At 38.9% G+C, this 15,794-nt stretch overlaps 2 protein-coding genes across 5 annotated transcripts in view; one reads left to right on the top strand and one right to left on the bottom strand.

Moving 5' to 3' along the window:
- The window catches only part of RPL7L1 (ribosomal protein L7 like 1), a 127,281-nt gene extending 122,151 nt beyond the window's left edge, over nt 1-5,130 (bottom strand). The window contains exon 1 of the mRNA XM_027741251.2: nt 5,039-5,130. The gene's annotated coding sequence lies outside the window, so the exon portion shown is untranslated. The remainder of the gene's footprint in view (nt 1-5,038) is intronic.
- The window catches only part of PDE5A (phosphodiesterase 5A), a 50,471-nt gene extending 39,836 nt beyond the window's left edge, over nt 1-10,635 (top strand). For all 4 annotated transcript variants that reach the window (XM_027741213.2, XM_027741205.2, XM_027741234.2 and 1 more), the window contains exons 15-21: nt 490-577; nt 1,684-1,784; nt 1,874-1,951; nt 2,495-2,558; nt 2,734-2,808; nt 3,290-3,373; nt 5,246-10,635. In XM_027741213.2, the coding sequence (XP_027597014.1) occupies nt 490-577; nt 1,684-1,784; nt 1,874-1,951; nt 2,495-2,558; nt 2,734-2,808; nt 3,290-3,373; nt 5,246-5,383 (628 nt within the window). In that variant the 3' untranslated portion in view covers nt 5,384-10,635. The remainder of the gene's footprint in view (nt 1-489; nt 578-1,683; nt 1,785-1,873; nt 1,952-2,494; nt 2,559-2,733; nt 2,809-3,289; nt 3,374-5,245) is intronic.
- The last annotated feature ends 5,159 nt before the right edge of the window (nt 10,636-15,794 follow it).

Raw genomic sequence — 15,794 nt, 5'->3', positions numbered from 1 at the left:
AGGAAGATAGTGGTGATGAAACACCAGTAGTTACTAACACTAGGAAATTACTTGATCAACGTTTTGGGCCCGTGCACTGCAGTACACTGAGGTCAGCAGGAATTTTTCCATTGGTATTAGTGGGTTTCCTATTAAATTTGCATTATTATTTACAAGCCCAGTAGTTGAGCTGACTAAATATGCCAGACAGGTGTTTAGGATGTTAGAGAAACCAAAACTGTCACTTAAACTTTGCTTGTGAACGAACTCTTCTCGTTACCTTTGCTTTTCATACAAGAACTGTTCATAAAACCTTGTATTACATTCTCCCTCCCTGCGTGCAGCTGATCTCAACAGGTACAGAAGGCAGAAATCTAGAGCTGTCAGTGCTCTGACAAAGTAACAGCACTGTCTTTTTATCCACACTCCTGTGAAGAGGACATTAAAAGGGAAGTTATTTCTGGATGTTTAATTTGATTTCTCCATCTAATGGGTCTTTTTACTCCTCAGAAGCGAACATCCGCTGGCCCAGCTGTACTGCCACTCAATCATGGAGCATCATCATTTTGATCAATGCCTTATGATCCTGAATAGCCCAGTGAGTGCCACATTCTTCTGTATGCTGAAGGAAACTGTTCTACTTTCTATTTTTAGCTTCTGGATAGAATCCCACCCTTATACATTCCCAAGTGCTCTTTATTCCTTTTTGGGTAAAGAAAGCAAATGCAGCAGCTTCGAAATCCCAGTTCCACCGCTGAGCGCCACCAAACCTTTCCAAGTGTTGCCTGATAAGGGAAGCCTTGCTAATGTCCTTTCGGGTACCTGCTTCCTTGCACCAAGGGAAACAAAAGGCTTTGTTGCCATTTCATGACCTCTTACGAACCACCAAACAAACCCAAGTCCTTGCTCTCATTCCAAAAAACATTCCAGCCTACACATACACAAAGCAGCCCTGATGAGACCAAACCAAACACTGCTAATGTTGACATTCCAAAGTGAAGCCAAACCTAAGTTAAGTAAATATGCAAATAAAATGACATTCTTCTTGCTTCATGTTATTAAACTAATTCCGAAGCCCAGTTATTCAGTGTGCACAACCATTTCAAAGCACTGCTCCTTTCACACCACAGGTAGAGTGCTTCTGGCATCCTTTGTATTGTAATGATTGTTTCCTATTCAGATGGGCAAATATGGGAAAAAAGGGGAGGCAAGTTGCCATTTCACCAGCTTTGGTTTAACAGGAGGCTGCTGAGCTTTTATTTCTGTCTAACAGCTTGTTATTTATGCTGCTTCACAAAAGGAAAATATTTTTATTTACTAGAGGTGCATAGACAGGTACTGGGATCTGTCACAGTTCCTCTGCTTCGGGGAGGGGGAGGAAGAGGAAAGAGAAATGCTTTGGTGGAGCTCGTGGCAAATTTAATCTTGATGAATGAAATGGACTTGAGAGCTTGGATGTTGCTCTGTTTACAGTTTCATTTTTAATAGTCAATCTTGATGCTGTTGCTGTGCAGCTTTCTGCCATTACTCAAGAAGACTGGAATTTTTATTTTTAAATTGGGGAATCTGCAAAAGGAAGCAGGGTAAAAGAATGACATCAGCTAGCAACTCAAAATGATTTAGTAGCTTAAGAGACATTTTAGTAAACTGGTGTGCTGCTGCCCATTTTGCTGATAACACTGCTTTTTGGCTTTTTTTCTGAAGGGAAATCAGATTCTCAGCAACCTTTCCATTGAAGAATACAAGGCTACACTGAAAATGATAAAACAAGCCATTCTTGCCACAGACCTAGCACTGTACATAAAGTAAGTCAGAGGAAAGTTTGGCTGGGTAGTCATTGCTGGATGTTTGGATCATGTCATCACGCTGCAAAATCTTTTAACTTCTTTTAAAGGAGGAGAGGAGAATTTTTCGAACTTCTAAGGAAGAAGCAGTTTAATTGGGAAGACCCCACACAGAAGGAGCTATTTTTGTAAGTAAAAGCAGAGTGATTAAGAAGTCAGCTGATACTATTAGGTACCCATTTCCCATGCCATGTTACTGGGAGCAGGTCTGTGCACTCTGGGCCTGTACAACTGGCACTGTCATATAAGCACTGAACAACTCCCTGGGCCTGAACTACTAAGTCTGCAACCTCTGGAATAAACTTTACTAAGTATCATATGAAGTTACGTGAGCATTTTTGTTCTTCCTAAAGAGTGTAGGAACCACGTTGTTTTGCTCTTGATACTTTATGCTTAAACAGTGAATTTCTGAAACCTGTAACTGAAGAATTCAGGACAGGCAGTTTGGTTTGAAGCTGATTCCTTACTGGCAATGAAGAAAAAAGAAGACTAAGAATCGAGACATCTACCACAGCATCAGGCCTGGGCTACATTTATAACTCTGCTTTAATTTCAGTTGCTTTTCTGACTTGGATCTTCCCTGAAATTCTGTTTTACTGATCACTTGCCTTGGTGTCTCCATGCATTTCACCATACAGTAGCTCATACATTTCTCTCTGTTTGTTCTACAGAGCCATGCTGATGACTGCTTGTGATTTATCAGCTATAACCAAACCATGGCCAGTCCAGCAACGGGTATGTGCTTCATTTTTAAGACTTACTAAATACAAACTGCGTAACAGCTTCTGCTTCCTCCATCCAACCCTTACTGCAAAGGCAGTGGTGGAATGCAGAGCTGGAGTCTCACTGGGGGGGGTCCCCAGTCTGATATATCCACATTAGAGCTCTCAATGTGTGAAATCTCTTACAGATTGCTGAGCTTGTAGCTACTGAGTTCTTTGATCAAGGAGATAAAGAGCGGAAGGAACTCAACATAGAACCAACAGTAAGTGGCAGAATCTCCTCCTGCAGAATGGCTTCTGGAAACAGCACTTCAAAATCCACAATTTCTCCCACTGACCAGAATATAGGACAAATTCTTTCCCTGCCTTCTTTTCTGTGGTTCTCAGACACCAGCAGTGTGTTCTGAACCAGAACAACAGACTTTATTGTTTCTTTCAAATCAGTATTACTAAATTGTCTAGGAAATACATTCCTGAATTGGTACCTATTTGCAGCCTATCCAAACCCAGTAAGTTTGCCTGTGTTTCTAGTTATTTGGGCTCTGTTAATCCAAAGCAAATCTCCTAAGGGAAGTCATGCAGTCAAATTACCTGCATGGTAACACTTCTACTGATACCCCACTGGGCTGAGCTTGCTGTGCTGTTTAAGGTGCTGCTTTTTAATTGCAGCCTGTCTCCTTGGGTTTGGTTGGGTTTTTTATTTAATGCATTTAAACACAGAGCTTGTTTACTTCTTACCTACAGGATCTAATGAACAGAGAGAAGAAAAACAAAATTCCCAGCATGCAGGTTGGATTCATAGATGCTGTCTGTTTGCAGCTGTATGAGGTACGGTGCCTAAGAAAGAACTGCAGATACCTAAAACCAGAACTGCTCATAGTAGACACAGATTTAAAATTAGAATAACAATCAAATAAAAAAACTAGTCACTGAGGTAAAAATATTTTATTATTTATTACATATTGTTCATTATTCAGTTGAAGAAATTATTATTTTGGTATTTATAATTGGTGGTATATTTGTCTGATTAATGTAATTTGTTATCATTTTATTAAACCTAGTGGTAATTGCTGTGCTCTGTGCAACTGGTGTTATATCCCTGGGTTATATTCTGGATTCCAGCAGGTCCAGTGAGCTGCTGTGATCATCAGGGAAACTCACAAAACTAATGTTTTGCTATCTAGGAAAAGAATGGTGTCCAGGTAGTGCATTGATAGAAATGTTGTTTTAAGAGTTTTAAGCAATTCAGAATTCTTCATGCAAAAGGTGATATGCTATGTATAGAAAACTTACCCAAGTTTAACTTTTCCCATCCCATTTTTTTTCTTTCATCTCACACAAAAGCAGTGCATGAGAGAATTCATTGAAATGGTTTTTTGTCCTGGTCACAAACTGTGTGAAAAGCTGCTTGGTCGAATACAGCATGAAACACAGGATAATGATTTTTGATTTTTTTTTTTAAACCAGTAAAGACTTAGAGTGAAAGTCTGTTCATTGGGACTGTAGAAAGCATTTTACAGGGACTGAGGTGAAGAACAGATAGCCTAACTCTTAATCTTCCAGTGGGAGCAAGAAGGTGACTACTTGCATTTTTCTCTCTTAAACAATAAAATTTTCTAAAAAGACTCCACATCCACTAATTGGAAGGAAACAAGGATAGGGGCCACTAATTGGAAGGAAACAAGGATAGGGGAAGGAGTGGGAGCTACCAGCTACTGTCCCTGAAAGTCAGATGTTTTTGTGCTGTAGAAATTGTTTGTCAGGAAAATAAGGCAGCCTTTGCTGGGGAGCCTGAGGTGGAGGTAGGTGGAGGTGGCAAAGGTACAGACTATACAAACAGAAAACTCTTTGAACAGAACACCTGAGCAGGTTTGAAGGCCCACAGTTCCAAAGCCTGAACTTCTATAGTTTTTCTTGTTAGGAGAGAGCTTTACCTTTTTTTTTTTTTTTCCTGGTCTTTTCAATTATGATTCAGCTTTCAGTGTCTCACTTTTATTTGTCACCTTGTTTTAAAGCCTCCCCTGAACTGGAACAGCATAGAGCAGGCTGACAGTGTCTGGGACTTTATCTAGGCTCGTGTCCTAAGCTGACAGAGAAGTGAGAGTGACTTACCTGCAGGGGCAGAGAGCACTTGAGAGGATGGGGAGCCTTTGAGGTAGTGACAAACCCAAAAGAAATCCAAGGAAAGGGCTGTGGTTTGAGTTTATTTTTACTGGAGTACAAGTAGGGGGTATTACCTGCTTACACAGATTTGGGGGTTTTTTTAAGGAGTAATAAATGATAAAACATACAAACAACTTCAGTGTTACTTTGAAAATGAACAAGCACAGGGTTCACGCTCCAATGTTCTAACGCAATAAAAGCAAACAATTAGCAGGTTTGTAATGGCAGCCTTTTCACTGCTTTCGTAGCTTTCATCCAGTCAGAAGGAATTTGACACACAGTGCAAACAGAAATGAGTTCTCAATCCAGCACTGCAAGAATGTGACTTACCATGTTATTCAGAGCAGGTCAGATCCCAGTGAACTGAAGCTTTGTGGCTTGTGTTAGCTGAGTAACCGGTGCAGTTCAACTGAATGATCTACAAGTCAATCCTCTGAGTTCAGAAATCTGAAAAAATACGAGAAATGTGTTTCGTTCTCTTCATTTTTAATTAAAAATTAAATGCAATCTGTTTTACGTGTTCTTAATCTATTTCAGGCCCTAACACATGTGTCAGAGGCCTGCTCCCCTTTACTGGATGGCTGTAAAAAGAACAGGCAGAAATGGCAAGCCTTAGCTGAACAGCAAGAGAAGAACCTGATAAATGGAGAGAGCAATCAAGGCAAACGGAACTGAGATGCTGATTTAACAACCACAAGCTTAAGTTCACATAGAAGACATAGTAATAGGGGAGTACTGCATTTTGCTGAACACTGTATGAATCTGGCTTATGTTTTGCCACTGCTGTATTATCTTTCCACGTTCCAAGATATAGCATGACCATGTGTATGCCAAGAGATAGTATGTGTCTTTTATTACATCTGATTGAGATGGAAAAAGACCTGCAAGGGTGGTTTTTGCCCCCCCTGCTCCAGCAGAAGGTACTAGTGCAGTGACTCGACTGTGCCCGAGAGCCTCTGACTTTCCAGATGTATATAGTTGTTTGGTGATCATGTTGTGGCCAGTATCTTACAGACTACTGCATTTCGCACCTTTTTCTTTTCCCTCTCCCAATCTTGCTGTGTTATGTTATAAAAGTCATGAGCAGTCTCGCCTGTTCTCTTCCCAGAGGCTCAGAGGGAAGACTGGGACTCGCTCTGGGGAGCCTAATCCAGCATATACTATGCTGACCTCCTTCAGAAGACAGAACTGGGCTCTGAGGTGAAAAGCCCCAGAATTTATGCACCCAGTAGTTCAATTTTGGTGTTGTTTTTTTTTTTTTTCATATCAAATGGATATCTGAGCAAATATCTTATTACATTTGAAGAAGTTTTTAAGACCCTTGTGAAATACTAGGCAATGAGGGTCTTAGGAGTTTTGTGGTGGAAGTGTCACAATTATCCATGAATAATGGAAACTGCTCGAAGACTGCTGAAATGTCCCAGCATACCTGACAGGCTGCCATGGAAGGATGATGGAAGGATGGCTCCCATAGAAAGCTGCAAGAAGCACAGAGAGAAATGGAAACTGAAGAGGATCATCTTTATCTGCTGGTTTTAACTTCGTTTGGAAGTTGATTTTAACATCATCCAGCCGACAGAGGGGATCACGGGCAGAAGAGAACGTGACTGCAAGAGCAAGAGGTGACAGTCTCAGTCAGAAAGATGCAGGAATGGCACAATCCTGGTGACTATCCATGACTGATTCTTTAGGCCAGTGTTGCTATGAAATGGCTATGACCACTTGGAAGGAAGTTTTATGTCAACATCTCTTACAAATCATTTTTAGCATTAGTTCACAATGATTAATCACAGCGTCTTAAAAAAATTAGAAAAAAAAAAGAGTACCAAAAGCAAAAATAGCCAAGAATGCTACAGGGATTTGCCATTTGTATATGAGGCATTAATGTTCTGAAAAGTAAGAAATCAATTAACTTGCACTAGCAAAAACCCGAACATTGGTATTTTATTTAAAAGAAGATGATTAATAAAAATGGTTGTGAATTGGGGACCAATTAAAGAAAATATGCACATGAGAGAGATCCCAAAAGAGTAAAACAAAGAGAGTACTATTCCTCGTGTAGACAGGATCAGGAGATGAATGTCAGCAGTGTAAAATGGATCAGCAGTACCTGTAACTTTGGCTGCACAGACACACACAGAATAGTGTGGGGTTTTTAATGTGTAATAATGATTCTCTGGTTAAAAGCTGCAATTGTGTTGGGCAAAAGTAACACACTTAGGATTGTACTTTGAAGTATGGGCATTTATTTCTATCACAATAATCCAGAACATTCTAGTTGGAAACTGCAACGAATTATCAACCCCTCCCCTTGTAAGAGCTGGTCAGAAAGAAGTGAAAAAGTCCCCCTTTTTATCAATTTCTTCATTTAGATAATTTATACCAGAAGCTAAGAAAATATAAAGCAAATGTTTCAAAATGTCTGACGATACTGAGTTTCGTAGTTGAATTTTTTTTTTAATGTAGAATAAGGTATTCTGACAGTCAGCAGCATTTCTGCCAACCTAAATTATTTGTCACTGATTAAATCCTGTCTCAGACTTCTCTAAAGAGCACCAATAATGTATTATTGCAGCTGAATTTGAAAACATTTTTCTAGGAAAGTATTTCTCCTGATTTCCTTCACACAGATTAAAAAAAAAAAAAGTATGGATTTCAATAATAATTCAGAATTCCAGGACTACTGTTATGCAGTGCTCCATATGTGTATTTATATGCAAATGACAGCAGCCTGCCCACCCCAACAAAAGTTTTTAGGTACTTTTTGATAAAATAGGAAACTTTGCTTCAGGATTTGCATAGTCCTTGTATAGTCTTCTCCTTGAGTGCTTGAGATACTGAAATATAATTATTACACTAACTGATGAGATACGTATTTAATATAAATATGAATAAATTATATGTATATAAAGGTGTATTCTTGCTATTATGGTTGAGACTGGTAATTCATGGTGACAACACAGCAGATAACTATGATAATATTACAGTGTAGTGACTGAGCATCTTTTACATTAATATCCCAGTATTTCTTTGCTATATTGTGTGTCCAGCAAAGCTTTATTATAACTAAATTTATAACTGCTACAGAAGAGTGATGGATTCGTACCTTTGACTTGAAAAAAAGGGCATGACATTACATTTTTTAAAGGTTCACTTACAATGAACAGTAATAGAGTATGTGCATATATTTAATTACATATCTGTACACATTTATCCCACGGAATCTCTTCCACTACAGAGATTGGAACATAGGTATAAATACAGTTCCTAGTAAATAAACCATTTATTTATCATAATACACCTGTATCTGTATGTATTTCTACAAAACCAAAGCCTTTAAACTACTGGTTTAAGAACCTTAAAAGCATAGACTGCTGTAGTTCCTGAAATTTCAGAGCATGATCAACGTTTTTAAATAGTGTTTAATTCTGCCTGAAGGCAAAGTCAGAGTGTGCTGGTTCTGTGTCAGCTTCGTGTGAAGCATTTGCAGAAACTGCTCATTCCTTTCATAATGGAGATGTGGGACAATATGGGGGGAAAAAAAAAAAGCCAGCCTGTTTCCTGCTTGGAGTTCACTGCCTTTAAAATTCAACATTTTCAAACCCAGCTAGTGGATTACAGCCACAAGCTGCCCTTCATTTCATCATGAGTTGTGTTTCTAGTGATTTTAGTCAGGTCTCAAACGTTTTCTCCCCAATTTATACTGTCTAGCTAAAACAATCAGCAGGGATTACACAAGAAACCAGCTGAAGTGGAGTTTTGCCCTTGGTCAGTTCAGACTAAAGTTTATTAAAGCCATTGTCAAATTCGATATTTCAATCTTCAGGTACAGAATTTGTCCCACCAGTGTCTCAATGAAGGCATCTAAGTTAGTATCCTACTTGATCTCAGATATGGACATATTTTCTTTTACACTCACTCCACAGCACAGTTTAATGCTTAAAGTACACTTTTCTTTCTGTTTTTGTTCTCCTTCTCAAAAAAATTGCTTGTCATATGTATTAACACACAAAAAATTACTGATTAACCCTATCTCTTCTAATTAAAAATAACAATGAGGTTCTTAAGCTGTAGGTTGAACTTCTTTTCCAATAAATTAGTCCCACATCCAATATTAGCTGTGGAACATCTAGGTTTTCTATTATCTCACACAATTAAAGAAAGGGGAGGAAAATAATGTGATGTTGATTTTGGAGATGGTGATAATTGTTAATTAGCAGCTCAAAGTTAAGAGCAGATTACTCTCTTATCTTCAAGTGAGCTAGTGAGAAAAGTAAACAACCTATTCCACTGATGATCAGCTGATCTCTCCTTCGAAGAGAGGACTGAAGCCTGATTTTATGTACCACTCCCATTCGTGTAAAGATAAACTTTTCACCTCCAATCCAAAGCATTTTACCTGGCAGTGGCATGAACTGACAAAATCAGAACTCTGTCTAATTCATATACAAGATTTCTCAAAATCCCCAGGTAACTAATTTTCCAATGCATTGCACAGACAACTTATGAAGAGTCAGATCTAGTCCCATAAAATTCGGGGATGTTGCCTGAGTTATCTGGTTGGTGTCCCTTGCAGTTCTCCACAGGAAGACAGCAGAGAGTTCTTATGGAAAAAAAGAAGCCTCATTGATATTAAATTCATACCTTTTTTAAAGGTTTTATAAAGATCTGGTATTTCAGGCAAATATATGTATTGGCTTTAGTTTGGAGTCTTGTCTCTGTGATGCTGTGGGTTTTTCTCTTCATGTCAAATCACATGCAGGTTACATTCCACAAGGTTTCAGCTTTATTTCACAGTTCCCTGCTGCACTTCTTCAGGGACTTGCACTAATTTGAAAGATAAACTTGAACACTGGAGCTTGAATAAAAGAGTGAGTTTGGCCAGAGTATGGTAAATAATGAAAGCTGGATTTTTTAGTTTGGACTTTGACAGGAAGAAGAAACATCCCAGAATCTGGCCTGGTGATTAGTGACACTTGTTAAATACAGCAAATAGTGCCAGCAGGATATTTTATCTTTGTCACTGCTAGATGAATGGAAGTTGCATGGGAAAGTTTATTTTCCACATAAAGACGTTTGTTTCCATAGAGAAACTCAGATCTAAGTACCACTGTTTGTAAATGTGTATTTATGTGACAATGCTGTAGAATAGCCAGTTTTCACTTATTTTCACAGCATGAGCTGGTCATGCCAGGGTCTAAAGCATGCTCTGATGCCTATTTAAAGTCAGTCATACAGATTCCCACTCACCTCAGTGGGAGTTGGATTGAGCTGTATAGAAAGTGAAAGAATGGTCAAATCCACCTTTTTTACCTTCAAGGAGGGACCAAACTCTTACCTTGGCAACACCTGCCTCACCTGCTCTTTGCTGTGTTCAGCTCTTCCTGCTGATGCCTGAGGTACCTTACAGATGGAACTGAAGTTAGAATTTGAGCCCTCTCTGTATTCACATGGGGGACACCTGCATGTGTCTCTTAAAGAATGTAGTGTGAAATGCACTGTAAATAGTTTTAATATACATTCCTATTATGGTTTAATAAAAATCTTAGTCACAGTCACCAATCACTGAGTGTGTCCACTTGTATTCTTTTATCTTTGAAAAAAGTTTGAACAAATATATAGTTTCTGGGCACAGTATTTTTGTACTAGGTTGAGGGGTTTCTCTGTATATTATGTTTTGCCTGTAAGCAGTATTAAAGTCTTCTGAATGCTATGTGTTCTTTCTTGCTTCTGTCCTATGACTTCTTAGAGTAAAGCTGGTTACATTACTTTAAAGAATCATTATCCCTACTTACTGTACAGCTGATAGAGAATACAGAGTCAGGATATTTTCTATGGTCAGACTGCTGCTTATTAGTTATCTCCTCATTCTTCTCTTTGTACTGTTTTCATGCTTTTTAAAATAAAAAGGATGATGTCAAATTTTACTGTTTGTTACTTAATATTATTGAGGTTGAATTTTCAACATCTCATTGTTCCCTGATTCAAATAACCGCTTTTTGTAAACATATATTTTATAATAACTTTTCTAGGTCCTAGAAATGCTGAAGAGAAAAATGTCACTAGTAATATCAAGATACTTTTAAGTAGCACTGAGATCAGCCAGTGGTAACGTAGCTCTGGTTTAAAAGCAGCAAAAAATAATTAACTGCTACTAACCACTAGAGAGCACTGGAGCTGCACTTACTGGGAGCTGTCAGAAACCAGTTTATTTATTAGATAAGCAGAACCAGCAAATGCAACAGTTACACAGATGTATCCTCATCCTCTGCCCCCCCAGCTATCAGTTCCTGGGGTAGCATGGAAATACTCAACCCGGTGACTTCCCACAAAACTGTGACAAAATTATTTTTGACAGCAAAAGCCTCATCATGTGCAAACTGCTGATCCCAGAAGGAATTCTGGACCAGTGGGCTTCTTGGCAATTCCTGCTCTTTGCCTATTAGGTCCTGCACAGCAACACTTCTGGCTTAACTTTTTTTAGCTCTAGGCAAAACCAAGAAGTATGTCCATCCCTGACAAACAGCAGGCTCATTGAAAAACTTATGAAGGGCCAGATTTAGCTGAGCACAAAACACAAGCACTGTTTGCTCGAACCAACTGCAATTTATGAGTGCAACTGCACAACTGCCCATGTATATCTCCAGACATCAGGCATCCATTTGCTGCTGGGATTGCAGCCTTTCCAGCCCAACCTAGTCGTGCTCCTGCTCAGTCCTTCTGGCCTGCTGAATGTTTGAATTCACCCCTGAGCAGTGGCACAGTTTTCAGCAGGAGGGAGTACTGGAATACATTTCTTACCCAGAATCTAACCTTGAGCAAGGGCATTTTTAGTGAAGACGTGAAAGAATTTTACACTTGGTCTTTCACATCTTCCACAACAGTGATGCCTTTTTAACAAATGTAAAAAGACAATGGCTCTTTCCTCCAGCCATAATTTTAGTAAGAGTGGTGACAGCTGTTGCTGACATGCATTTCAGATTCCTATGAAATCCCACCCTTTAGGATTTTTAGGAAATAATTTTTAGGCCATAGCCTTCTCCTGCCCACCCAGTGCTTAGTAATGGCTGAAAATCTATACAGGGGTTTCTTTTGTTTAACAGCACCAAAAAAAGTAAAGCCCATGGTTAAATCATACCACTAGTTTACATGATACATTCACATATAGGCATTCAGAATCCTTTCACTGTACTAGTTAATCAAGTCACTGGCAATTTATTTTATGGTATAAACAGCTGCTTAATGGAAGGAAAGTACATTTTACAGATAAGTAGGGGGGGAATTTGATCAAGGTCACATAGAAAGTCCATTTCTGTCCTGGAAAGAGAACCAAGATATGAATGTCTGTTCTGCTCTTATGTGAGACACGAAGAAAAGAATGTTTTATCAGAAACCATCTTTTCCTTTTGCATACACAAATATTTAAATATCTGAGCCATATAGGGTGCTCTCTTGCTTTTATGCCGAGCTCAGAAGAACTCTGAAACTCACTGTTTTTTTCAGATAAGATCAGATTCAAGTCACTAATTCAGATAATCACAATAATCTCCGGTGGAGTTTGGAGCTACATCATAACCAAGAGCAAAAGTGTACAATAAGCAAAAAGCTATGTTGAAATGAGCTAAAAATGCAGTTCAGATTTTGGAGAAACTGAAATGACTGATGCAGACTTCCAATACTGTACACGTTGTTAGTTTATTGGACTATAACTCACCCCCACCCTTTGATCACATTCCACATTCTGAACAAAAAGAAACTGGAGAATACAGGAAAAGAGTATTCAGGTATAGATTTCAATACCCTAGATAAGCCTGACACAAAGTCTCTATGTGGCAGATGACAAATGGCACTAATACTCAGAGATTCATATAACCTTTCCTAGAGAAGCACACTTATTTTTATTGGCCATTGTTCACTGTCACCCTCTTTGCACTGAAACAAGACCAGATTCTACTATTTTAGGTAATCCTAGGATTCATTTTAACACGCAGTAATTGGATGAAGTAAATACCAGGGTTGTTACTGCTTTAAGAAAATCCTAGATTTTGCTTCTAGATTTTTTTTAACCTGGAGCTTATTAGCTCATGCACTTCAGTTCTCTCAATAAGCAGCTCTCAAAACCATGCAGCACTTTACAGATCAGAGCCATTACCCAGAAATGAAGAAGGGGTGCATACAGTCACTTAAGAGTAAGTTTTAAGACTCAGCACTAACTAATCAGACAAATGGATCCATACTCACTGGAAATTTCTAAGTAATCTTCCAATGTTGAATCCTCATGTTGAACAGATTGCATGGTAGCAGCATCCATGAGATTCTCCTTAAGCCAAAACAAAACCAGAAATTTAGCAAAGAGGCAGCTGGAGTAGGACAATATCTATCCAAACCAATCCAATCCTGCTGCAGTACTACACTCAACCACAACATGTACTTTGAAATGATGTATCCAAGAGATGGCATTAGTTAGGCTCCACCAAGCTCCCCGTTGCCAGGCCACCCAGAGTTATGCTGAAGTTGCCTTTGCTGGCATGGAATTATCTGTTTACCATATTGATATAAAATGGAGTATTGTGGTTTTTAAAACTCTTAGTAAAACTTCACAATAAGGAGGCCAGGGGCACTTAAATGATTTAAGTGCCCAGCCATCTTTGCAATCCATCCCAAGACATACCGACAGTAGAAAACACACAGAAATACTGCCAAAGCAATCTGCATAGTTTTACCAGGGATTAATCTCTCTTTCATTACATAACACTGTATATATTAATATTTTCAGATGCATATTATGTTTAGGCTGGCATCAAGCCTTAATCACTCGGTGGTAAAGCTGAGTTCTATTGTCCCAGCTAATTTCAGGCAGGAACAACTCCAGTGCAAACCACGAAACAACAAAGAGGATAGATAAGCACAACCCACTGCAAAAGCCTTTTTGTCACCCTGATCTTTGGAACCTCATTGTTAATTACCATCACAATACAGCTCGCTGTGATAATCACAGATCGGCACGATGAGATTGGCACGACCATTTAAGTTAATAATTTATTCCCATCCACATCACTTAAAGATCAAACTTCAAAGTTAATGTTTGCCCGTTTTCAGTGTTCTGAAGCTGGCACGCTGCAGAAAGCCACAAAGCCAAGAATAGACCCTTAGCTTTCAAGACTTTCCTGGATCCAGTAACACTAAAAAATAAAGATTTCAAGACACCATCTAAGTAAAACAAGGAAGTAAATCACACAAGGAAGAGGTAGAGAGAAGAAGGAAAAGGGTTGTGGAATATTCAGACTAAAAAAAAAAATCTATAGAAACACTTTAAAGGGAAAACCAGCTATTATAGGAACACAAAAGTACTCTGAGCGAAGTACATATCATATGATTCCAGTACATGTAAAAAAAATGAAGTCAGATTTTGCATATTTTAGTGCATTAACAGTCCTAAGTAACTCATGTAAATTGTGAGAGATTAAAGACAGTCCCTTGTTGTAGCAGTGACATTCCACCAGACCTCAGAGAAAAACAGTTCTTTATGCTGTCAGCACTACACCAACCATCAAACTCATAAATATTGACCACCCGTGGTTCTTACTTAACTGACAGATCTGTGGGGCTGATCTGAACAGGACCCGAGGGACTCATGCCCAGTGAAAAAAATGTCAAGGAAGGGGAAACTGGGACAGGAATGGAACAACAAGCTCAGATGGGAAATTTAGGACCCAGCTACTCGCTGCTCCCACGGTGAAAAGGTCTGGAGTTGGCCTGACTTCTGAGAGACACTAAAGAATCACAAGGGGGGACACAACAAATTGTCAGATAACTGATTGGAAAAGCACATCTGAGAATCTTCCTGGTAGTTGAAGACTTGCTCCACAACCACCTCCCTCCTTTTTAAGGTTCAGAAAAGCTGCTGGAGTAAGTTTGGTGTAGAAATTATACTTAACCTGCAGAATGTCACTACTCTGAGTTACCTTTTCAGAGGTTAAGCAGACAGGCTGGAATCAAATGTGGAAATTAATTGGTAGCATTAACCTTGTTTAAATATATAAACACTAACTTCAGATACCTTAGAATTTCTTAAATTAAATGAAAGAGCAGGTTCTCGGGGAGAATGCAGAACACACCTAAAAAAAGCTTTCTTGAAATGCTCAAAATAAAAGGTCATTCCCTAGTTGTTAGATTTTACAGATACAGATGCCTCAAATGATGTGAGTAATTCACATTATTTCAGGCCTCAGTTTTCTACTGGATACAGCAGAAGCTGCAGCACATCACCATCAGAAAGAACCTCTGCAAAGACTAAAGAGAGTTACCAATTTTGTTATGTAACAATAAATTGGATGAACTATAACTAGACAGCAGGTGTTTTTGTTTATGTATAGATACTCAACAGATAAGACAGACTGACAGTGATAACTACAAAGGTCAAGACACGAGCCAATGCAACAAAAAGACAATTTAGCTCTAAGTAGAAACTCAGTTTGCCCATCTCCTGAGCTGGCTGAAGGGTAAGATGGACATCTGTGATTAGCTCAGGTCTGGGCATGGGCTATGACATTTTTTGAGACACAGAGTTACTCAGGTGATAGAAAACTGCAAGAAATCGTGGAAAGAAAGTAAATGTAAAAACCACATACTGAGACCTAACTGTTGTTGTTAAATGCACGTTGACCAACTGGGATTTACATTTACATTTTGAAGGTAACACAGAACAAAGCTGCTGGCATCCCTGGGAACAGAATAACTATAACCCTTAACTGGGCAAAGGCAAAAGCTGGGTCAATAGTTTTGCTCAGTTTGAAGTAGCACCAATTAGAGGGGAAGAAGCAGCTAAGTCAGGAAAGACTCATGTTCTGCATTCTCCTTGAACAGGCAAAATCATAGAATTAGAGAAACCAACCACATCAGGTAAATTCACTCAGCTGCACCTCTTTTCTGTTGTAGGAATGTGTCAGATACCCATAGTGTTCACTGATGTGTTGTAGTGAAGAAAATTTGTAGAAGCTGCTCAGAATTTAAACTGCATGTTAAAGAGTGAGCACGTGAATACAGAACATCATCCCAATTTTCATAGCTCAGCATTAGATAGGAA

The sequence above is a fragment of the Pipra filicauda genome, unplaced genomic scaffold (assembly GCF_003945595.2).
Source record: "Pipra filicauda isolate LSUMZ 115617 unplaced genomic scaffold, ASM394559v2 scaffold312_size1046226_pilon, whole genome shotgun sequence".
Lineage (NCBI taxonomy): Eukaryota > Metazoa > Chordata > Aves > Passeriformes > Pipridae > Pipra > Pipra filicauda.
Note: the sequence above shows the minus strand (reverse complement) of the source record. Positions and strands in the feature narration are given on the sequence as shown.